This window comes from Mustela putorius, unplaced genomic scaffold (assembly GCF_011764305.1).
Source record: "Mustela putorius furo isolate JIRA1106 unplaced genomic scaffold, ASM1176430v1.1 tig00000127_pilon_pilon_pilon, whole genome shotgun sequence".
Classification (NCBI taxonomy): Eukaryota; Metazoa; Chordata; class Mammalia; order Carnivora; family Mustelidae; genus Mustela; species Mustela putorius.
Window position 1 is genome coordinate 10394621 of NW_025421288.1, and position 22923 is coordinate 10417543.

The 22923-nt window shown below is 57.9% G+C and overlaps 1 protein-coding gene across 4 annotated transcripts; it reads left to right on the top strand.

The window, feature by feature from the left end:
• On the top strand, nucleotides 1–22482 carry FRMD8 (FERM domain containing 8). Of its 4 annotated transcripts, none has more exons than XM_045064876.1 (11): nucleotides 1–167; nucleotides 478–562; nucleotides 2228–2407; nucleotides 6313–6414; nucleotides 6712–6770; nucleotides 6888–7054; nucleotides 8870–9094; nucleotides 11166–11289; nucleotides 12208–12351; nucleotides 15817–15890; nucleotides 18514–18640. In XM_045064876.1, the coding sequence occupies exons 2-10, from the start codon at nucleotides 478–480 to the stop codon at nucleotides 15850–15852; spliced, it is 1122 nt and encodes a 373-aa protein (XP_044920811.1). In that variant the 5' UTR covers nucleotides 1–167; the 3' UTR covers nucleotides 15853–15890; nucleotides 18514–18640. The 4 variants fall into 4 exon arrangements, with proteins under 4 accessions (XP_044920811.1, XP_044920794.1, XP_012900120.1 ...); XM_045064859.1 differs by lacking the exon at nucleotides 15817–15890 and adding an exon at nucleotides 20813–22482 and having other exon boundaries at nucleotides 2–167; nucleotides 18514–18718; XM_013044666.2 differs by lacking the exon at nucleotides 15817–15890 and adding an exon at nucleotides 20813–22482 and having other exon boundaries at nucleotides 2–167; nucleotides 2243–2407; nucleotides 18514–18718.
• Nucleotides 22483–22923: the final 441 nt, after the last annotated feature.

Sequence of the window (22923 nt, forward strand, 5' to 3'; positions counted from 1 at the left end):
CCGTGCGTGTCGCGCTTCCTCCGCCCCAGCTTCCGCGTCGCAGTCCCGGGAGCTGGTTCCTGAGCGGGTCCCGGAGTCCTCGCCCACTTCAGGGCGGGAGCCAGAGCTGGGGGTCGGGCTCAGACCTGGAGCGTGGGCTGAAGCGGCGGGCACTGACTCCCCGCGAGGTGAGTTTACGGCGGCGCCCTGCGCGGGTTCCCGCCCCGGGTGGGAGGAAGGGCTCCGTGCCCTGAGCCGGCATCCCGGCCGGCCGAGCTTCGACCCCGCTCCTGACCATCAGTGCCCTGACCCTTCCCACCAGCCTCGACCTCGAGGGGGCTGAAGATCCACTGCTCTGCCCACCGGTGCCTCTAGCTAATGCTGTTCACTTTCGCAGATCAGCCGGGACTCCGCCCTTCTTCAGTGGGAGCTTGAGGAGCTCCCCAACCCTCAATCCCTGGACCCCCCAGTAACCGTTCTTTCTCTTTCTCTCTGCAGATGGACGGGACAGAAGGCAATGCTGGGCAGCCGGGCCCCGCTGAGCGGTCCCATCGTAGCAGCGTGTCCTCCGTGGGAACCCGAGGTGGGTCCCTGTCCCCATCCCCTCCTATCTGTATGGAGCTGAGGCCCCAGCCCTGGGGAAGTGGCCCTGGCTTGTCATCTCTTTCATTAGAGAGAATTTTATGTATTCATTAACAAATAAGGTCTATGGAGGTGTGGAGAAGTGATAGAAGACAGAGCTGCCGCTGGGCTTTGTCACTAGGCTGTTGGCCAAGGTGGGTTCTGTTCTTGAAATTCCCGTTTCTCATTTGTAAAAGGAGCAAGTCTTGCTGAGCTGTGAAATTCAAACAAAATCTCATGAATGGAAAGGGATGCGTTCAGGTTCTTTGATTTCTTTCTCGCAAAAAGCGGTTTGAAAGCAGGGGTCATTATTTTCATTTTATAAGGAAGGAAATTGGGCCCTAGAGAGATTATTAAGTCACTAGGTCCTGGAGCCTGTCCTGCCTCAGTTGTCCCTACCTGAAAAGTGAGTCTGAATCACAGCCTCCTGGAGATGATTTTATGGTCCGTCAAGAAAGTAGCGGGTATGGCTGAACAGACTGGAAATCCGAAATACGCTTTCACTTGTGTCAATGATAAACTACGCCTTTGCCTTTCATAGGCTTCACCCGCATTTGACCCACAGCCATGCTTTGAGAGAGGGGTGTTCGCCCTGCTTTACAGATGAGACAATTGACATTGTTGAAGTCAGCCTGCTAGCCAGGGCCCAGGCTAGGACTGGGACCCAAGTGTACAGGCCTCCAAGCTCCATCTCTCCCACAGTCCCTCAACTCCAGGGATGGGGAATTTGAATCTGGCTGCTCTTTCAAGGGTCTTCCTTAGGCACCAGCTTCCGAATAAGAATGCTATGGGCTGTCACAAGTAAAACCCAGCTTTTTAGACTGTATTTCTCCTGGCCTCTTTTTTTTTTTTTTTTTTTAAGATTTTATGTATTTATTTGACAGAGATCACAAGTAGGCAGAGCAGCAGCAGCAGATGGGGTGAGTGGGGGGAAGCAGGCTTCTCACTGAGCAGAGAGCCCGACGCGGGGCTCGATCCTAGGACCCCGAGATCATGACCTGAGCCGAAGGCAGAGGCTCAACCCACTGAGCCACCCAGGTGCCCCTCTCCTGGCCTCTTTAGACAGTCCTGAAAGACTATGTTATTGAGTCCTGAGGCATGAAGAATCGTATGGAAGCTGAGCCCTGGAAATTGCTTTACCCCGGGGCAGCCTTAGGAATCCTCAATTCCGTCTTAGGCTGGGCCAGAGAGAGACAGCCACTCGCCTAAGCATAACAGTGGGTTGGCAGCTCTCCTGCTTCCCAGCCTGATATGCCAACTCCTATAATCTCAGGATGGGTTCTGCCTGTCTCTGCCTCAGTCCCCACCTGTGGAATGTTCTCTGTCAAGGAAGAAGCCCAGCAGAGTCCTTGGGGCTGCCAGGAGAGTGTGTGGGAATGCAGTGGCCAGCCTTTGGGAGTTAGGGTGGGGCTAGGTTGGTTCCTGGGCCAGAGTTGCAGGATTTCTGGGTGGTTTGAGGGTCTCGAGTAAGTCTTAACAGCACTCTTCACAGGGTCCTTTGGGGCTGCTGGGGCTCTGCCTCTGGGTGTAGCCTTGGTCACCCCAAGGTGCAGGGAGAGGCCTCCAGCCCCAGTGAGGGGTAGAGGGGTTCCATGCCTAGGGAGCAGACCCAGCTGACCCCGCCTAGCCTCCGTTGCAGCAGCTGATGTGCTGGTGTACCTGGCGGATGACACAGTGCTGCCCCTGGCCGTGGACAACCTGCCCTCGCTCAGTGCCCACGAGCTGCACCGGGCTGTCCGTGAGGTCCTGCAGCTCCCGGACATCGCCCTGGACGTCTTCGCACTCTGGCTTGTGTCCCCTCTGCTGGGTAAGGCTTGGCTGTGAGAAGCCCAGGCTGGAGGGTCAGAAGGGCAGTGACCAGGGGCTGGGGAGGGGGCCGCTTCCGAAACCTCCGGCTGCTGTGCATCAGGAGAAGGTGAGACCTAGGTGGGACCTACAGCTAGCCCCCACTTTTAGGGCCCGGAGCCCTGAGAGGACACCTGGCTCTTCTGCGACCCCTCTTCTTTCTCTCTGCTGGTGGCCGAGGAAGGGTCAATCCTGGCCCTCAGCCTCCGTGGTGCTGGAGCCTGGGGCATCGGGGGAACAGGATTAGGGGACAGGGAGGGAGGGAAGAGATCCGTGTTCGTGGAGCACATGGTCTGTGCTGCAGCCCGAGTGGGCATTTCTTGAGTGAAATCCCTCCTTACCCTCATGGCCCCGGTCTGTGCTGCAGATGAAGAAGGTGCGGTGTGGAGTGATGGGTTCCGGGAGTAGTAGGACTCAGATCAGAGTGGCAGCCTGGTTGGCCCCCCGCAGCCAGCCTCTTTGAACTGAATCCTGCTTGAGGGCAGGGAGGAAGGTGGGACCTGGCCCGGGAAGCAGCCAGCCCCGCAGGTGGGGAGGGCAGGACAGGCAAGAACCCGGCTTTCCTGCAGCCCTGCTTGGCTTCCCCAGGACCACCTGTGTCTTGGCCTTTCAGGCTGAAATCCCAAGGCGGGGGCCGGGGGGGGGGCAGGAGTGGGGGAAGGGGAGGTCTCTGGGGCCTCCGCATAGGGCCTTCAGCCTGCTGGTTCACACAGGAAGGGGGTCAGAGGAGAGGATGCCCCAAGAGGCGCCAGGGCCGGGCATGTCTGCTGAGCTGAGATACTCTCCTTTCTTGTAGAGAACAGGGGCAAGAAGCAGGTGACGGGTCCCTCAGGGCCCCGAGGGGTGACTTCTTTCTTGAGACCGATGGGATTTGTGCCTCTGCCCTACAGGGAGGATCTGTCCCAGCCTAGTGGGGGAGGGAATGCCCCTCCCATGTGTCTCCATCCTGTCCGTGCCCCCCCACCATGGAAGCTTCCTGTACAGCTGCTGCTCTGACCCCCCCTCTTCCTGCTGACACGTCTTCTCCATCCGTTCCCCACTCAGCTCAGCTGCCCCTTTCTCAGCCTCCGGGTCTTGGCCCAAACGGTGGGCCCCTTGGTTTGTATCTTTGGGAAGCCGGGGGTGGCTCGCCCCTGTGCTGCCTCAGGCTCCCTGTCCCCGCAGCTGGGCCTCTTGTCTGCTCCTCCTGCTTCCTCCACCCCCACTCCCTCATCGCATTCCTGCTCCCTCCCACCCCGCAAGAACATGAATGGGCTGCCTGTGTGGCCGGCAGGGTCACTCTGGGCCACCGCCCTGTTGGGGACGAGAGTGGCTAGAGGCTCCAGCATGAAGTCAGCGCCCACTTGGTTCCCAGGCTGGGTTTCAGGAGGGCCGAGAGGCCATTTCAGCGCTGACTCAGGTCCCTTGGAACCCTTGGCTACCCCTGACTCAGTGGGGTAAGCAGTGGCAGATGGCCCGGGGCTCTAGGGCAGGGGCAGGGCGCTGTTGGCTGGAGCCGCACTGCAAGCTGGATGTTCGGGAAGTTTGTCCTTCTCAGTGCCTTTGTCGCTCTGTATGGAACCGGTTCCAGGGACCATCAGTTTCATTTGGGTGAAAGTCTCCAGATGGGAAGGCCCCATCGGACACCGCGGGGCCGGTGTCGTGCTGTGATCCTAGGAGTCCTCTGAGCTGCTGGACGGGCTGTGGGCAGAAGGAAGGGCACCGTTGTCCCGGCTCCACTCCCCTCCTTAGTGTCTTCAGGGGTCCCAGCTGGTCAAGTACGCTGTTCACTTCACAAGTATGTGTAGAACCACACAGACACACACACACACACACACACACCCCACTGCGCTGGCTGGCACTCTAAGCGCTGGGGACACTGGGTCGCTCTCAGGTCCTCGCAGTCTAAAGTCTGGTACAGGAGCTCGGGTCCTGGTTTAGCTGCTGACTCTTGGGGGCTTGGGTGGGCACTGTCCCTCTTTGGGTTTCAGTTTTCCACCTGTCCTTGGATGGTCTCTGTGCCGTCCAGCTCTGGTGTCCTGGGAGCGTCCAGGCAGAGAGCCCACGGCGGCCCTGCTGAGTGACCAGGTCGGTGGGGCTGCAGAGGGAGCCTCTCCTGGAGGGGAGAGGACGCTGCTGCTGGGGTTGCAGGGCCAGTGCCCCCTCTGGGGAGGGGTGAGGCAGAGATGGGGACACATGGGTGTGGTCAAGGATCCACGTTGGATGGGGGATTGAGGAGCCACTGGGGAGTGTGAATGGGAGAAACGGAGAGAGGGGTGTGAGGAAGCTGATGGCAGGGCTGGGTGGGAGAGGCTGCGGGCAGGAGCGAGGCCCGTGTGGGGGTTGTGGTTCCTGTTTCGGGTTAACATCAGGGACCAGATGGAAGTCCAAAGAACAGAGAGGGGGACTCTTGGCTTTAAGCTTGTGGGATAAGGCACTGGACCCTCTGCCCTCTGCTGGGAGGTCAAGAGGGGAGCTAGGGGTCAGAAGCGAGGTCGGAAGGCAGGGGAAACCAGGTGATGGCATAGATGTTGCCATCCCCTGCTCCTTGACCTCCGGAAGCCATGCTCATTCATCACTGATTGCTTAGAAATGACCTCTGCTTCTCAAAGGCCATGGTCACTGGCACAGGAGATGAAAGCCCTTTCTCATTACTGTTGAGTCTTGGGCCAGCTGGCTGCCCAGTCAAGGGGCTGGGCGTGAGTGGTGCACTTGGCCATTCTGCCCACCTCCGTGAGGGCCTGTGGCGGGCCAGGGGTACAGCAGTGAATGGGACAGAGCCACTCTTGTTGAAGTGACCTGAGGATTCACTGGCTAGTGGGGCAGTGACAGGGGGTGACATCAGATAGTGGTAAATACCGTAAAAGTAACCAAATCAGTGTGCAGTTGGCGTGGAAGGTGACGGGGGGCTGCCTTGGTAAAGGGTCTGGAGAAGGAGACACTAGAACCAAGACATAAGTCAGCCAGCCACATACGGGTCTAGGGCGAAGAGAGTCTGAGGCAGGAGGAACAGGAAGTGCAAAGGCCCTGAGGCACCGACAAGCTGGGAAGGTTCAGTGACTGAAGGGAGGCCTATATAGCAGGAGCAGAGTGGGAGAGGGAGTGAGAAGATGGGCTGGGGAGCTGGATGGCGTGGAATGGATGCTGGGGCTCCGGGGGGAGATGCTGGACATGGGGCCTGCTGAGGGGGAGGCCCAGGCTCTGCCAGGGGCAGGGGAGGGTGGCCCCTCGGGCCTTGGTCACCAGCTTTGTGTTCTGCTTCCTAATGGCCCCGGGGGGTTCATCTGCACCTCCATCCCTGTCCTCGGGTGGCCGTTGTCAGTCGTAGCCTCTGTGCTCCAGCCGACCCTTGGTGCCAGAGGGAACGGTCAGAGGCTGGCGCTGCCTGGAGCCTGACCCTCTCTCCCTGGTGTGACTTCAGCAAGTAACTTAACCTCTCTGAGCCTCATTTCTCCCTACGCATGAAATGAGGATAGTGTTACCACAGGGCAGATGCACGTCATCTACTTGAAGTCCTTCTGGAAGCTTCTATCTGCTCAGTTAATGCTGGCCATGACTGGGGCACAGGGGCAGGGGGTTTAGTCAGTTGAGTGACCCACATTTGGTTTCAGCTCAGGTCGTGAGATCGAGCCCTGCATCAGGCTCCATACTCAGTGGCAAATCAGGGTGGGGGTGCAATCTGCTTGAGATTCTCTCTTTCCCTCTGACCCCACCCCACCCCCTGCATGTGTGCACACATGCTCTTTCCCCCTCTCTCTGTTGCTCAAATGATAGATAAATAAATCTTAAAGCCACCGACCACGACTGCCGCCACCACGTTGCTGTGTCCTCGGGTGGCCGTTGTCCCGCTCAGAGGCTCAGACGAGCTGCTTCCTCTCTCTCCCGCAGAGGTGCAGCTGAAGCCCCGGCACCGGCCCTACAAGCTGGGCCGCCAGTGGCCCGAGTTGCTGCTGCGCTTCACTGACGCGCCCGAAGACGACGTGGCTGCAGGTTAGTGCTGGGCCCACCTGGGCCTCCCCGGGCAACCACAGCTGCTCCGGGGACCCGAGGCTCCTCAAAGCCAGAGATCGGGCCCCCGGGCCTCAGTTACCAGCTTTTACGGGTTCCTTGGGGGGAAGGCAGGAGAGGGTGGCGTGGGGTGATGTCGAGATAAACTAGGTGTCCCACTCTCGGGACAGCCCTCAGGTTCTGGCAGTTGTGGTGCAGGAAGGCGGCACTGGACCTGTGCGGGGAGAGGGCTGGGCCGGACCGGGGCGCCGTGACGTGACCCCCAGCCTCTCTCCTCAGATGAGCCTTCCCTGCAGTTCCGAAGGAACGTGTTTTTCCCAAAGCGGCGGGAGCTCCAGGTGAGACCGTGAGCCCCGGGTGGGACCACCCATCTCCGGGGTCCTGTGTCCCTAGACCCCTGGACATGGGTGCGGCGGCCCAGCTGAGCGGCCCTTCCCCACCCCCCCGGCCCACAGATCCACGATGAGGAGGTCCTGCGGCTGCTCTATGAGGAGGCCAAAGGCAACGTGCTGGCCGCACGGTACCCGTGCGATGTGGAGGACTGTGAGGCCCTGGGCGCCCTGGTGTGCCGCGTGCAGCTCGGGCCCTACCAGCCAGGCCAGCCCACAGCCTGCGCCCTGAGGTGAGGGCCAGTGTGACTCGAGGCAGGGGCCTGCGGCGGGGAGGGCTGCCCTGGAACCCTACTTCCACGCAATCTTCCAAGATCCGGAGTCAGGAGACCTCGGCCCTAGGGCTGGCCCTGACACTGTGTGGCCTTGGGCAAGTCACCCCACCTCTCTGAGCCTCTTTGCCAGCTTTGTCCCAAACTCCAGGGAGGAGGCTCCATTCCTCAGACACCAGCACGCGGGCTCTGCGCTTCCCCCTCCCTCAGCCCCGCTCCTCACTGTGCGAATTGACGATGCCCTGGGAGCAGACCAGGCCGTTCTCAGATCTCCGTGAACCATGATCCTGAGGGTCACAGATAAGCCCAGTGGAGAGGAACTTCAGCACAGCCTGCTCCTAGGCTCCCCCCACCCCAGCACTGCAGGGAACAGTGTTGGGGGAGGTGATGTGCAGAGACAGGGCCCTGTGCCGGGGGACTGGCAGCCGGGGCCCCACATGGACCACCCTGCTCACTGAGCCTGAGGGCTCCCCGGCAGGGGCTGGTGGCCAGAGGAAGTCCAGCCCCGGGGTGTGTCTGCTGCTGTTGCCCCTGATGGCCGGCGCAGCCCAACATGTGTCTATTTGAGGGACTTTGTTGACCTGAGTAACGGAAAGGTCCAGAGGTGGTCCAGGTGTAGTGGGCTCCGGTTGGGTCCCCAGATACCTGTCCTTGGTCCCGTGGCACAGCCCATGCGCTTAGGGCCGGCTCGCGCTCAGGCAGGTCAGGGAGCCGCAGCAGTTCCGTATTGGCGGGAGAGGTCTCTCCCCCTCACACACCAGACTCCTCAGACTCACTCCAACATCCTCTTCCCCTGGCTGAGCCTCAGGTCCACCCAAAGGGGACACCGTGGCCAGAGTGGTGATGGGCGGGCCCTGAGCCTGCACAGACCCATAGATGGGAGTGGGAAAGGCCAGGTTTCTAGATGACAGGCAAGAGTTGTTGCTGGAAGAAGGGATGTGGGGGCACAAGCAACAAAAGTGCCCCCGGGAGCTCCGAGAAGGGTGATGGCCCCCTAGACACCCCTCCTCACACCGCCCTACCTCAGCCCTCCCTCCGGCCCGGCCGCATTTGCCGGTGGCCTGGGGCGTTTGGTCGTCCAGAAGGCATAGCACAGCCACCTCCCCTCCGAGGTGAGAATGGCATCCTCCGCGACACTCGGTGCCAGGTTCAGGCCAGTGCCCTTCCATGCAAGTAGCGGTTAGCATCCTTATTTGATCCATGGAGAACCTCCGAGAAGGTGCTCGCTGCTCCAAGACAGAGCTCCGGCTGTCAGCCTCGCGGCCAGCACACCACCCGCACCACCCGCCTGGGAGCCGCGCGGTTATCCTGAGCTGCCTGCTTTACGGTTGCGTTACTGGAAACCTCTTTTCCTTCTCCAGCCTGTGCTGACAGATTGTGGGTTGGTGGTGGGCTTTGCTTTTGTTTTTAATATATCCGTGTTTGGCAGGAAGTACGTGGAAAGCTGTAGATCACTTGCCTCACGTTTTCTTCTTTGTCAAAGTTCCACTAACTCAGAAATCTAAACCTTCCTGACTCAGTGGTGGGGCGCTGTGCTGAAACCCTCCAGCCACGGGCTGTCTGAGCAGGGGGGCTGGCTGCAGCTCCCCTCTTGGTCTCCTGGCCTGCCCTTTAGGCCAGTCACCCTCCAGGCGTGCTTGCTGGGCCCGCGGTGCTGGTCCGGGGCCGTCCTGATCTGGGGCCTCGCTTGCCCTTGCCCAGGAGCAGGCCACACCCTGAGGCCCTCAGCCCCGGAGCCCCTCCTCATGCCGGGCCCCCATCTTCCTTCCTCTGCAGGGAGAAGCTGGACTCCTTCCTCCCCGCCCACCTCTGCAAGCGGGGCCACGGGCTCTTTGCTGCCCTCCGGGGCCGAGGGGCCAAGGCGGGCACAGGCGAGCAGGGACTGCTGAGTGCCTACTGCCAAGTAAAGGAAGCGGCCGGCAGTGACGGCGAGCATGGGGCCTCCCTGAGCCCCCACTACCGCGCCTACCTCCTCAAGAGCCACGAGCTGCCCTTTTACGGGTGAGCGACTCCCTGACTGTCCTCGTCACGGGCCACTGCAGCCCTGGGCTGTCCCCTTCCCCTGACAGCCCAGCACTCTCTCTTGGCCTTGGCCAACACAGCCTACCAGGGTGCCTGTCCCTGCGCCAGCCAAGCTCTGTTGTCACGTGAGGTGTGTCTTCACGCCAGCATCTTGGGCCCCGCGGGTACCAAGCTAGACCTGTCCTCCCGTCACAGGCCAGGCCCCCAGACGGGTCCTCTGCCTCCACCTGCCACAGCCGCGGTGTGGGCGGACCTGCTGACCTTCTGTTGAGCCAGTTCTGCCCTCACGCTGTCCACAGTGGCTCGGTGGCTCTCGTGTACCTACTGGTGGCCTTTTCGGCGCTACCAGTAACTTGGTAGCAGAGAGGCCTGGCCCGTGCCTGGTGAGGCTGACGTTCCGATGGGACAGGAGACGGCAGCAGAGGTAGGAACAGACTGCAGGATGGCAGGGTCCACAGCCAGGTGACCAGTGAGGAGAGCATGATAGTGCTCCGCTCGGGAGACATGGTCAGGTGCCGGAAACGCTGCGGGCAGAATTGGACAGAATTTGCTGGACAGACGTATGGTGGAACGAATGAAGACAGGGAGATGGGACTTCAGGGGGTCTGGTCTGTGCAACTGGGGGATGGCGTCGCCAGCTGAGGTGTCCTGGGCCAGGGCGCAGGCTGGGGAAGGTCACGGGTTTGGTTGTGGATGTGTCAATCTGGAGATACTCGCTACATACTCGGTGGCCATTCTGAGCGGACGTGTAGGTTTCTGAGTCTAGAGTCGGGTCATAATTGGTGGGTATCAGCATCTGGGTGGTTTAAGCCCGGAGCGCCAGGATTTGGCCGAGGAGGTGGGTGTGGACCAGGCGCAAGGAGACCCCAGGCCAGCGAGGCGGGTCTCTAGGTCTGGAGGCGGGTCTCTACAAGCCAGGCCGAGGGGAATGCAAGCCAGGAGGAAGTGCCCAGGCGTCCCGTGCTGCTGCTTCCCTGTCAAGTTCAACATCCCCTGTGCGGCCGATAGTGGACCTTGGCTCCAGCATCACGGGGTAGCCGGGGGTGGAGGAAGAGTGAGAACAGACCGGAGACAGCAAGTGTGACCAGCGCCTTCAGGGGTCAGCGCCATGGAATGGAGGCAAGAGATCCAGCGTTTGTGGCTGGAGTGGGAGAGAAGGTCTTTCGTTTTTATAGTGGGTGAAATGCGTGTGTGCAGACAGCAGTAGCGGGTGACCGTGGGTAGGCGAGGGCAGGCAAGCGGCTGCTCTGGGTCAGTTCAGTGATCTGTGAAGTCGGCATCTCGGCCGTTTGCGGACCTTGTCGAGGTCTTGCAGGAGTGAGACTCTTCATGGGAATCAGAGGCGGCACGTGCTTGTGTCCAGGCCCGCCTCGGTGCAGGGGTGCAGGCAGGGGTGCAGGCAGTCAGACAGCGGGACTCGGCGAGGGCTCTGGCTGAGCCTGGCGCAAGGGGGCAACGGGCCAGGCAGCCAGGGGAGGTTGAAGGCCGTGACAGGACCGGGGAGAGGGCGGCGGCTCGGTGACATGGCATGTCAGGGCCCTACACCGTACCCTTCCCAGTGTCGAGCCCCAAGGCCTCCTGGGGTGGGGCCCCCCACACAGGTGCAGCCGGACCCCACTCCTGCTGAAGGGTCTTGGCCTGACAGTGGGCTGCAGGGCTCTCCCCACCCTGCCATGGCCTGGCCGCCTCTTGCAGCCTCAGCCCGAGTCCTGGGGCTCCTGGCCGTTCCCTGGACATAACTGGCTACCCCACGCCCAGATTCACGCTCTTCCCTCTGTCTGTGGTGCGCACCCTCCCCTGTGCCCCGCAGTTCCTCCCCTGCCCATTCACACCTTTCTGTCCTGCATGACCAGCACCGATGCCGCCACCTCCAGGAAGCCTCCCTCCCGCCCCACTCTGTTTTCACGGAAACTTCAGTTACCAAAACAGCTTAAACATCTCATGTGCCCGGGACAGGGCCTGGCCAGAGCACCATGGCAGCAGAGCCCAGACCCTGGACCGTCTTTTCCTGGTGCCTGAGGTGACAGGCTAACAGCGGTTCCCTCCCCAGGTGCGCCTTCTTCCACGGTGAGGTTGACAAGCCGGCCCAGGGCTTTCTGCACCGGGGCGGGCGGAAACCAGTGGACGTGGCCATCAGCCTGGAGGGCGTGCACGTCATTGACAGCAGGGAGAAGGTACCTCTAGCTCACCCAGGGTGGGAGCTGGGTTGGGGGGCAGGGGGCCTCCCTGGAGAGGGAGTGGGGCCCTTACCCAGGCCTTCGCGGTTCCCCTGGGCTCATGGTTGGCCTGGAGGCAGACTGGATGGCTGGTCCGGCCTCCTGTCCTCCAACGTCCCTGGGGCTTTCGGGGGCATCCAGGAGCTTCCTGGGGGTCTGCTGTAGATCAGCCTCTCTGGCAAGCGGGCAGGGGGAGGCTGCAGCTGGGATTAAACCTCTGAGCGGAGGGAGTCCGGCATGGTCTGGCCGCTCTGTTAGACCAGTGGCTGGAGACTAGTTTGCGTTTTCCAGAAAAGCCTCAGGACCAGAAGCTCTCCTGAGTCCCGCTTCTCCCCGCCACCCCCACCCTCCGTGTTTGGCACAGGCTGTCTCTAGGTTCCCTGCATAGGTCATGTCAGCATCCCACCCCATGGGGTGATTTCTTTGCACTCGGGCAGGAGTCTCTCTAAACCGGCAGGAAGGTGTGGGGTGACTGCTCCTTGTCTCCGGAATGGGACCCCAGCACCTCCCTATACTGGTGCTGGGCCCAGAGCCCAGCTTCGCCTCCTGCCGAGATGCTACCCAGCTGGTCTTCTGGAAAAGGTCGCCCCTCCCACCCACATCTTCCTGCACTTGACCCTCCCAGCTGTCCCCGGGCTTGGCCTTGGCCCACAAATGAGAAGTGCTGCGGGTTAGGCCTACCCAGACCGCAGCCCCCCCTACCCTGTGAGGGTCTGACGAGAGCAGGGGCACCTCGAGAAACTCATAGGAATTTAGAGTCAACCTCGGAGGTAAATAGCCTGGCAGGTCATCCCCTCCTGGTGGCCCCTGAGTAGGAAGGGGAGAGGAGGGGACTCTGCTCAGTTGAAGCCAAGCCCTGCGTCTCCCTCTGGGCAGCACGTCCTGCTGGGCCTGCGCTTCCAGGAGCTTTCCTGGGACCACACGTCCCCCGAGGAGGAGGAGTCTGTCCTGTGGCTGGAGTTCGATGGGGACAACGAGGGCACACCTGTCAACAAGCTGCTCAAGATCTACTCCAAGCAGGTAGTGGGTGTCGCCTGCACGGGTAGGGGTGGGGTGGCCGGGGCTCAGGGCGCCCCAGACTGTTGGAGGCTCCAGGCTGGCCCACAGGGGGTGAGCCGGCTGCTGAGGGCCTGGAGACCCTGGGAGCTGACATCCGCTGAGCTGGGGCCACCATTGAGAGTCAGAAGCTTCCCGGTGCTTTGTGACCAGCCTGCACTGGCTCCCTATCCTCAAGTCCCCCCGGGAGTTGGGTGCTCTCGGAGGAGGAGCGGGCATGGCAGGGCAAACGCCCCACCGTGCCTGTGTCTCAGTCCGCTCACCTAGCCCTCGCCCCCGCCCCTCCTGCTCCCAGCCCCGGTCATGGCACAGGCCTCCCTCCCACACTTCGTCCTTTCGTCTTGGCACTGACATGGGTCGGGACGCCTGTCCCTGAAAACACACCTCCGCCCCAGCCGCCATCTGGGGTCTCTGGACCCTCCCCTCCCCCTCGGCACCTCTCTGCAGCCAGTCCTCACCCCTGCACCTCCCAGCCGCAAGCCCAGCGGCCCCTGCTTTGCCAGAGTGCACATGCCTCTGTCCTCCATCCCCTTGACCTCAGAGAGGTCAAGAGCTCAAGCTTGACCATGAGCTCTTGGACCCTCCTGTCCCCTCACATGGCTCCTGTGACCCACTGCCCTAGCGTCCCTGAGCTCTTCCCTCTCACAGCTCCGATCCTCGGCTGGGCCCACCTTTCTGCTGATGACTCCACAACTTCTACATCACTAGGCTAGACTTCTTTTTTATTTTTATTTTTAACATTTAATTTATTTATTTGAGAGAGAGAAGGAATGAGCAGAGTGGAAAGGGAGAGGGAGAAGCAGGCTCCCCAGTGAGCAGGGAGCCCGATGCGGGGCTCGATCCCAGGACCCTGAGATCATGACCCGAGTCAAAGGCAGACAATTAACCAAGCCGCCCAGGTGCCCTAGATCCCCCCTCCCTTTTTTTTTTTAAAGATTTATTTATTTATTTGACAGAGAGAGAAATCACAAGAAGGCAGAGGCCTAACCCACTGAGCCACCCAGGCATCCCAATCCTTTTTTTAAAGTAAATGTTTTATTGAATTATACATAGAGACAAGTGGCCAAATCCTAAGTCTCCCAAATCAGGTTTTCCCGAAATAAACCCATGTAATACCTTTCAGGTTGCAAAATAGAACCAGGACCCCAGAAACCTCTTGAGCCCCCTCCCAGGCCTCCCCGCCAAGGGACACCCCATCCTGAAACAGCCTTATTCCACTCTTGAGTCGTTCCACCTGGTTTGAACCTTCTAGCAGCAGGTTCTAGCCGCAATGCGATCCCTTCTGTCTGCTCCATTCTGCTCCGACCTCACCGCAGGCAGTAGCGGCTCGACCTTTCGAGCGGCTCTCTGGTGCACCAGCATCCAAATTCACCACTCTCACATCCCATCACTGAGGGACACTTGGGTTTCCGGTGTGGGACCATTGCCAGCAGTGCTGCCACGATCATGGTCACATGTGTCCTGGGTGCGCGTGCGCGGGTGGACACTGGGGAGCGGAAGGGCCAGGCCAGCAGGTCAGTACGTGCTCGCTGGGGCGGACATGGCCAGCTGTCCCCAGCAGTCGTGCGGATGCGAGCGCCCTGCCCCGTCCGCTCCCCAGCCTGGCCCATTGTAGCCGCTCTGGAGGGAGAGTCGTGCCATCTCCTTATGTTTTTGTCCTTTATTTTTCAGTCCATTTCATTGAGGTGTAATTTACAGCCATGTTAAGAGTCTGTTCTGATGCATTAACATGCCTGTGTGACGGCACAGTCGGGCGGAGAACAGCGGATTTGCTAATATCTACCCAGCCACAACGTGTCTGTTCACACCTTTTGTCAGTTTTTTATTGGGGTTACTTGTGTCACTCTCCAGTGTCTGCATGGCCATAGTTGGCATTTCCACCACACCCCCACCAACCCCGGGAGCTCCAGGCGCTCCGCACCCTTGCCCACCACGTGGTCTGTGCCAGTCTTGTCTGCCAGTCCCACAGATGCCAGAGGGTGACCTGCCACTGCCACTTCCATGCCCTTGTCCTCGTGACCCATGATGTCGAGCACCTTTCCTTATGCTCATTCACTGTCCAGACATCATCTCCGGCAGAGCGTCTGCTCAGGGCACCGGGCCATGTTTTCACTGGGGTCTTTTCTTTCCGAGTTGGGAGCGCGTTCATTCTGTATCTGGCATCCTTTATCAGATACATTTTGCAAATCTTTCAGTCTGCAATTTGACTTTTCATTTTCTTAATTTTTTTGAAGAGATGTTTTTAATTTTGATGGAGTCCATTTTATCAGTTGTTTTTTGTTTTTTTTTTTTCTCTTTTTTTTTTCTCTTGTGCTTTTGGCTTCCTCGGAAGCCTTTGCCTAACCCCAAGTCACAAAGATACTCTGTGCTTTCTTCTAGAAGTTTTTGAATTCTTTTTTTTTTTTTTTTAATTTATGGGAGGCTGGGTGCCTCAGTTGGTTACTCGTCTGCTTTTGGCTCAGGTTGTGATCCCTGGGTCCTGGGGTCCAGTCCTGCATCCGGCTCCCTGCTCGGTAGGGAGTCTGCTTCTCCCTCTGCCTCTGCTGCTCCCCCTGCTTGTGCTCTTGCTCTCTCGAGCTCTGTCACATAAATAAATAAAATCTTAAAAAAAAAGATTTGGGGGGCGCCTGGGTGGCTCAGTGGATTAAGCCGCTGCCTTCGGCTCAGGTCATGATCTCAGGGTCCTGGGATCGAGTCCCGCATCGGGCTCTCTGCTTGGCGGGGAGCCTGCTTCCCTTCCTCTCTCTCTCTGCCTGCCTCTCTGTCTACTTGTGATCTCTCTCTGTCAAATAAATAAAAATCTTTAAAAAAAAAAAAAATTGGGGGCATGTGGGTGGCTCAGTTGGTTGTGTCTGCCTTCAGCTCAGGTCGTGATCCTGGGGTCCTGGGATTAAGCCCTGCATTGGGCTCCCTGCTCAGTGGGGAGCCTGCTTCTCCCTCTCCCTCTCCCCTTGCTTGTCCCCATGCACTCACTTTGTCTCTCTAATAATGAGTAAAATCTTTTTAATAAGATAAAAAGATCTTCTAAATTAATAATAATAATAATAATATAGTAATATTACAAATGTTAACAAATATTAATATTAATTTATACTATTAATACTTAATAAATAAAAAGATTTTATTTATTTGAGAGCGAGCACGTGTGTGTGCATGTGGCGCACAAGCAGTTGGTGGGGGGGCAGAGGCAGAGAGAGAAAAGCAAACTCCTTACTGAGCAAGAAGCCTGACATGGGGCTCGATCCCAGGAACTGGAGATCATGACCTGAGCTGAAGGCAGATGCTTAACTGATGCCCCCATAATTCTTAATAAAATTTCAGAAACTAGGTGTTTTATAATTTTAAGTCTATGGTCCATTTCAAGTTGCTTTTCTATGTGAAGTGTGATATGTAGCTCAAGATTCTCTCTCTTTTTTCTTTCTGTTCCAGTGTTACTTGTTGAAAAGACTACCCTCTCTTCATTGAATCGCCCTTGTGTCTCTGTTGCAGTTCAGTTGGCTAAGGTGTGTGGGTCTGTTTCTGGACTATCTGTTCTGTGCCCTTGATCTCTGTGTTTATTTTTCACTAATATTACTGCATTGATCACTGAAACTTCATAGTAAGTCTTGAAACTTGAACTTTGTTTTTTTTCAAATTTCAAATTTTTGACTATTCTCATTCCTTTGCATTTCCATTTAAATTTTAGGATAAATGTCTTGATTTCTACCCTTCCCCGAAAAAGCCTCCTGGGATTTAGATTAAGATTACATTGAATCTGTAGATTAATTTGGAGACAGTTGACATCGTAAGTCTTCTAGGCCATTGATTTGTGTGTCTCCATTTGTCTTTGATTTTTTTCATTAACATTTTAGAGTTGTCAGCATACAGATACTGAATGTCTTCATGTCTTGTATTTTACTTACCCCTAAGTATTGCTTTGCTTTCTTTCTCTTTGTCGTGCTACAATAGATGGCACTTTTTATTTTATTTTATTTTTATTTTTATTTTTTTAAAGATTTTATTTATTTATTTGACAGAGAGAGATCACAAGTAGGCGGAGAGGCAGGCAGAGAGAGGGGAAGGGAAGCAGGCTCCCTACTGAGCAGAGAGCCCGATGCGGGGCTCGATCCCAGGACCCTGGAATCATGACCTGAGCCGAAGGCAGAGGCTTTAACCCACTGAGCCACCCAGGCGCCCCTAGATGGCACTTTTTAAAATTTATTTTTATTTATATGTTTTTAGTGACATAAAACTGTATTCTTCTCTAACATAACATTATGGGTAGGCGGTCTAGTCCAGATCTGTTATTGGGAACTCAGAGTCCTTTAATCTTACTGCCTGCAATGCATATTCTCTTACTCTTAAATTCACCTCATGGGGGTGCATGGGTGGCTCAGTGGTTGGAGAGTCTGCTTTCAGCTCAGGTCATATGATCCCAGGGTCATGGGATTGAACCCATGTCGGATCCCAGTTCTGGGGCAAGCCTGCTTCTCCCTCTCCCCCCCACCCCTGTTTGTGTTCCCTCTCTGGCTGTTTCTATCAAATAAATAAAATCTTAAAAAAAAAAAAAAATTCACCTCATGGTCCAGGATAGCTGCTTCAACTCCAGCCATCACATATGCATGCTAGACAACAGGAAGAAGAGGAAGGGAGGAACACTGTGACTTCATTTCAATTTTCAGTTGTTCATTGTGATAGGTAGACATGCAACTTTTGTTACCTACATACTGATACATCCTGCCACTTTGTTAAACTCACTCACTGGTTCTGCCAGTTTTGCTGCAGATTCTTTGGAGTTTTCTCTGCATCAGTGAACAGGGACAGCCATGTTCTGACCTTCTAGTCTGTGTGCCTGTGTCTGTCTGGCCTGATTGCTTTCTCTTGGACTTGTAATACCGTGCGGAGCGGGTGTGGGCAGACATCTGGATGTGCTCCTGACCTCAGAGGGAATTACATTAATTCTTGCTCTAAGTTAGTATATTGGCTGCAGGTTTTTCAGAGACACTGTCATCAGGTCGAGGAAGTTCCCTTCTGTTCCTGGTTTGCCAAGCTTTATCTCGGATGGATATTAATTTTGTCACACGTGGTGTAGTTTCAATGGCGGGCTCCCTGCACCTCGGGGACCGCCGTGCTGTGATTGAGGCTTTGTCCCAGGGGCCTTAGAGGGCTCCCTCTTTGGCTTACAGCCCTGGGCCTCTGTCCCCGCTGGCTGCCCTCCAGTTCTCCAGCCCACTGCCCACTCTGCGTGTGGGGTCTCTTGGTGACAAAAGGCGGGTGCTGGCTGGGTTGTGTTCCTTCAGGGAGGCCTTGGGCTACACTGGACGGGGGCAGGTACCAGCCACTTCTCTGTCCCCGTGGGGCCATCCCCCTGGCCGCTGACCCTGCTACTCCTGGGGGTCCCTTTCTTGGGGGTACGGATCCGCCTCGGTCACTGCCGTACCCCACGGCCTGTCGCCGCACCAGCACGGGGTGGGTGCTCGGTAACTCAGGGACGCCACCGCTGACAGCTTTCTGTCTCTGGATCCGTCCGACCCCTGGGGTCCCCATCACGTGGTGTCCAGACCGTGCTCACTGACACCCGGTCACCTCTCCTTTTCTGGCAACAAGTGTTACATGTCAGGTTTGTTGAGAAGGTAGCGTGGTTGAGGAAGGGGCCGGAGGGAGCCACCCGCCCGCACCCCGTGCTCGGACCACCCCCTGCCTCCTAAGCCTGCAGGTTCTTCTCTCAGCCAAGTCTCCTCCGTTCCTACAGCCCAGCAAGCCCCGTCTGGGCCCGCTGCCTCCCATCCTCACCCTCCGGTTCCTGCTGAGCTCTCTTCCCCCTCCGGCCCGACGGCAGCAGCCTGGGGCGCTTGGCCTTCCTGGTCTGGGCCTTCCGCCTGGGAAGCTCTTTCTCACCTGCCCCGCCTCCCAGAGCTGAGACGGGGACCCCTGCTCCTCCCCCAGGACTGACATCCATCAGGACTGCCCTGTCCCCCGGCCCACAGGCACCCGACTGCCCCCTTCCCCTGCCTTTCTGGTGTAAGTGTGGTAGTTTCGTCTCTGCCCCCCCACCCCCCAGCAGAAGGGGGGGGTCTGTCTCGCTCCACAGAGTATGGAAAGGCTGGGTCTCAGGGAGACCTCAGGTGGCCCCTCTCTCGTCACCAGGCCGAGCTGATGAGCAGCCTCATCGAGTACTGCATTGAGCTGAACCAGACTTCAGAGCCCGCTGCCCCCCCGGAGAACGTGTCCGGCGCCCCCTCGGCCACGGGCTCCCCGCCGCCCCCCACTCAGCGCCCCCCTCTGCGCAGGCAGGGCAGCGTGGTGAGCAGCCGCCTCCAGCATCTCTCCACCATCGACTACGTGGAGGAAGGTGAGCATGTGCACACGCTGCGGGGAGCCCCGGGGACTGCGCACTGAGGGTCCAGCTGGCAGGGACCTAATTGGGGGGAGGGGGCGAAGCCAGGGGAGGGTCGTGTCTCGTGAGCTCTGGGTCTCCAGCAGGGGAGGTTCTTTTCTGTCCTGGTCCCTGCCGTGTCCACAGATGTGTTCCCCACAGCTGTGTCCGAACAGGACACACTGGAAACTCCCGACGTCCGTTATTTGAGGTGTGGGTACAGAAGCAGCGGGGCCACGTCCGGTGGAGTCAGGGCCGCGGGTACACGGACGGTGTCTCAGACCGTGCCCGGGAGCAGACACATTTGTGGAAGAACTGGTGACATCCGGAAGGTTGTCGTCCAGTCAACTGTGTGGCAGTGCGGTTCATTTTTTAATTTTGGCAAACATGCGGCGGTAACGGAGGGAGCCAGCCAGCACCGGGAGAAGCCGGAGGAGGGCATCTAGGAACGCTTCATTTTCTCATCTCTGGGCCTTCTTGATAAATCCAGAATTATTCCAAAATAAGAAGCTTTTATTTTTTTGTTTTAAGATTTTATTTATTTACTTGACAGAGAAAGACACAGCAAGAGAGAGAACACAAGCAGGGGGAGAGGGAGAACAGGCTTCTCATGGAGCAGGGAGCCCGATGCGGGGCTCGATCCCAGGACCCTGGAACCATGACCTGAGCCAAAGGCAGATGCCTAACAACTGAGCCATCGAGGTGCCCCAAGGAGGTTTTTTTTTAATTTTTATTTTTTTAAAGATTTTATTTATTTATTTGACAGAGATCACAAGCAGGCAGAGAGGCAGGCAGAGAGAGAGGAGGAAGCAGGCTTCCCACTGAGCAGAGAGCCTGATATGGGTCTTGATCCCAGGACCCCAGGATCATGACCTGAGCGGAAAGCAGAGGCTCTAACCCACTGAGCCACCGTGAGGCACCTGCCCCCAAGGAGGTTTTAAATGTAGTAACTAAGACCTGGATTTAAGGAGCAAGATGTAGGGGCTCCTGGCTGACCCAGTCAGTAGCGCATGGAACTCTTCACATCGGAGCTGTGTTTGAGCCCCATGTTGGGTGTGGAAATAAATTTTATTTTATTTTAAAGATTTTACTTATTTATTCGACAGAGAGAGATCACAAGTAGGCAGAGAGGCAGGCAGAGAGAGAGAGAGGAGGAAGCAGGCTCCCTGCTGAGCACAGAGCCCAATGCGGGACTGGATCCTAGGACCCTGAGATCATGACCTGAGCCGAAGGCAGAGGCCCAACCCACTTAGCCACTCAGGTGCCCCTGTTTTTTTTTTTTTTTTTTAAGATTTTTATTTATTTGACAGACAGCAATCACAAGTAGGCAGAGGGGCAGGCAGAGAGAGAGGAAAGGAAGCAGGCTCCCCACTGAGCAGAGAGCCCGATGTGGGGCTCGATCCCAGGACCCCAGGATCATGACCTGAGCCGAAGGCAGAGGCTTAACCCACTGAGCCACCCACGCATCCCCTGCTAATTATCTATTTTTAAAGATTTTCTTTTTTTTTTTAAATATTTGATTTCTAAAATCTTTTTTTTAATTTTATTTCTAAAATTTATTTCCAGGGGCGCCTGGGTGAGAGAGAAGGCATGAGCAGGGGGAGGGGGTTCGGTCCCAGGACCCTGAGATCATGACCAGAGCTGAAGTCAGATGCTAGATGCTTAGCTGACAGAGCCACCCAGGCACCCCAAGCATGTCATTTTTATAATCAGGAAAAGCAAACAATTTTTCTGTAACATAACCATTTTCTACTATTGTAGTCTTCCTTAGTGTGGCTAGCAGGTGTAGTATTTCTTTGGTCTGTTCTTGAACCAGTTTGAGCAGAAGCCCCTGGGACAGCGTGGCTGGCCCGGCATCGTGTGCAAACCTGGGTTTGCCTGTGATTCGGGAGGCCGGCCCCACGGCTGGACGAGCTAGGGTCCCCGGCTCCGATGGCTCGCGGCTGCAACGAGCAGGGGCTCCGTCTGATCGGGCTCTGGCAGGAGCCAGCCCCCGGCGCCTCTGGGGTCCTGGACCGCCGCCCCCCCGGGAAGCCTTCCCTCAGCGCAGTCCTCCTCCTCCCGTGACAGGTCAGCAGATCAAGCGGGTGAAGCCGAAGCGCACCACGTCCTTCTTCAGCCGGCAGCTGTCCACCAGCCAGGGGAGCTACACCGTGGTGCAGCCCAGCGACAGCCTGGAGCAGGGCTGAGGGCCGTGCCCCGGGCAGGGGGAGGGCACAGGGGGAGGCTGCCCCTGGACCTGGCCCAGCATTCGTCTCCCAGAGGGGCAGGACCGGGCTGCGGCTCTGGTGTGGGGCAGGGGGGCTCCCTCGGGAGGGAAGAAGTGGCTTGTGCCTGTGAGGGTCCGCGGCCCGCACAGCTGGCGGGGGGACCCCCGCAGGGTCCCGCCTGCCCTTCCGCTGGACTCCGCCCCACGGCTGTCTCAGGACCGTCCGAGGAGGCTCTGGCTGCCTCCTGCCAGCCAGGGACTTGCCCTTGTGCCCCTCTCAGGATGGACAGTGTCCCCTGCTCTGCGGTCCTCGGGGGCAGCGCTGACGGCAGGGGGCCACCGAATAGGATTTGGGACCTGTAGGTCCAGTGTGGGTCTTTGGTCCTTTCCCTGGACGCTGGTGACCACATCCCCGCATTCCTCGGCCGCATTCCACCCACGCTGCATGTCCAGGGATGGCTCCGCCGGGCGGCAGGGAGGCAGGCAGACAGGGTGACCGGCTCTGGCTGGCTGGGACTGGAGGGAGCCAGGCAGGGCCTGGCTCGGGAGCCCTCTGTGCCCTTCACTCATGCCTTGTGGTCAGGACACATTCTGACCGGAAGGAAGTGCCTTTTTGCCAGTCTTTGGGGACAACACAGTGCCGAGAGGTGGATGTCCTGTGTTTGCTCTTTTTTTTCATCTGCTCCAGTTCCACGAAGCCTGGGAGCTCCAGGGTAGCTTGAGGAGGAGGCCCCCACCCACCTCAGAGCTGCCTGCTCTCCCTCAAATGGCGCCGAGGTGTCCATCCGCCCAACCCCGGGGGTGGCCTATGCATGGGGACGTCCCGCTTGAGCTGGTCTCCTCTTTCCAGGGACATTGTAAGGAGGCTGGATGTGGGTTGGGCGTAGCTTTGCCCCCTGCTTCACCCTCCTGGCTTCTCCCAGAAGAGCCAGAGGGGGTAGAGGAGAGCCGACCCAGCCCCTCTGCGCCTCCACAGTGGGTCCACGGCCCTCCCGGCACTTCTGAGACTTTCCACAGGCCCAGCCCCGCTGAGCACTGGGCTCTGCTTTGCCCTCCCTCCCTGTGGAGAGCTCTGGCACAGGAAACACAGACTGGCCTGCCGGCTCAGATGCTCCGAGGTGGGCTTGCCTCCGGCAGCAGGGACTCTGATGTCGGTTATAATAAATGGGCGTCCGCAGCCTTTTGGAATTTCCCACCCAGAGGCCATCTCCTCCCCCTTCCCGGAGTCACTGGACCGGAGCGGCCCAGCCCGCCTGGCGCCCAGCCCTCTGGTTCTTTCCTCCCACTCGATGTTTAGACCCAGGTGAATGCTTATCTGTCTGCTGGGCTGGCGGCTGGCGGGGGTGGGCGCGGGCACACATGACTTGTTTTCACTCTTCAGTCGCTCCTCTGTTATCTGAGCATCCCTTGTGTGCCATGACCTTTTCTGCCTGCCCTTTAGGACAAAGCAGTATTTTACCAAGTGCCCTTTGAATATTCTCATTCTTTTGTATCATGTGACTTCTTAATAATAAAATAAATTTCCAGCAAACTTTGGGTGGCTTACGTTATGAAATAAACTAGTGTGTTAATTACACCCTGGGAGTCCATTACAGGCTGCTGGCTTGCTTTGTAGTAAATATTCATCAAGGTACTCAGCTCTGTGGGCTGCCGAGCTGAGCTGGATGGAAAGCCCAGAGGGACATTCTCCAGTCTCAGTGGTTGGTCAGGGACTCCCAGGCTGAGAAGGTCCAGGAGGGGATTGGGGGTTCTTGGTGGGAACCAAGCAGGGAGGTCTGCAGGGAGGCAGGGGGACAAGGAGCTGACAGTGGGCAGGCTGGAGCCTTTGTCCCTGTCCCCTGAGCCTAAGCCATACAGTCAAGGCCTGTTAGACCCCCTGCTGCCCCAGTCCTCCTCACATCCGGGAATGGGGGCCCTGGGCACAGTCTGGACTGCAGCACCTCCGCTGAGAGGCCAGAGAACCCAGGGGGTT

Bases quoted from the DNA above. Each gene is read 5' to 3' on its own strand.
- FRMD8 (XM_045064859.1), top strand. From the start codon at position 478: ATGGACGGGACAGAAGGCAATGCTGGGCAGCCGGGCCCCGCTGAGCGG. The intron at 6,415-6,711 runs GTTAGTGCTGGG...CTCTCTCCTCAG, and splicing joins CGAAGACGACGTGGCTGCAG to ATGAGCCTTCCCTGCAGTTC. The intron at 6,771-6,887 runs GTGAGACCGTGA...CCCGGCCCACAG, and splicing joins CAAAGCGGCGGGAGCTCCAG to ATCCACGATGAGGAGGTCCT.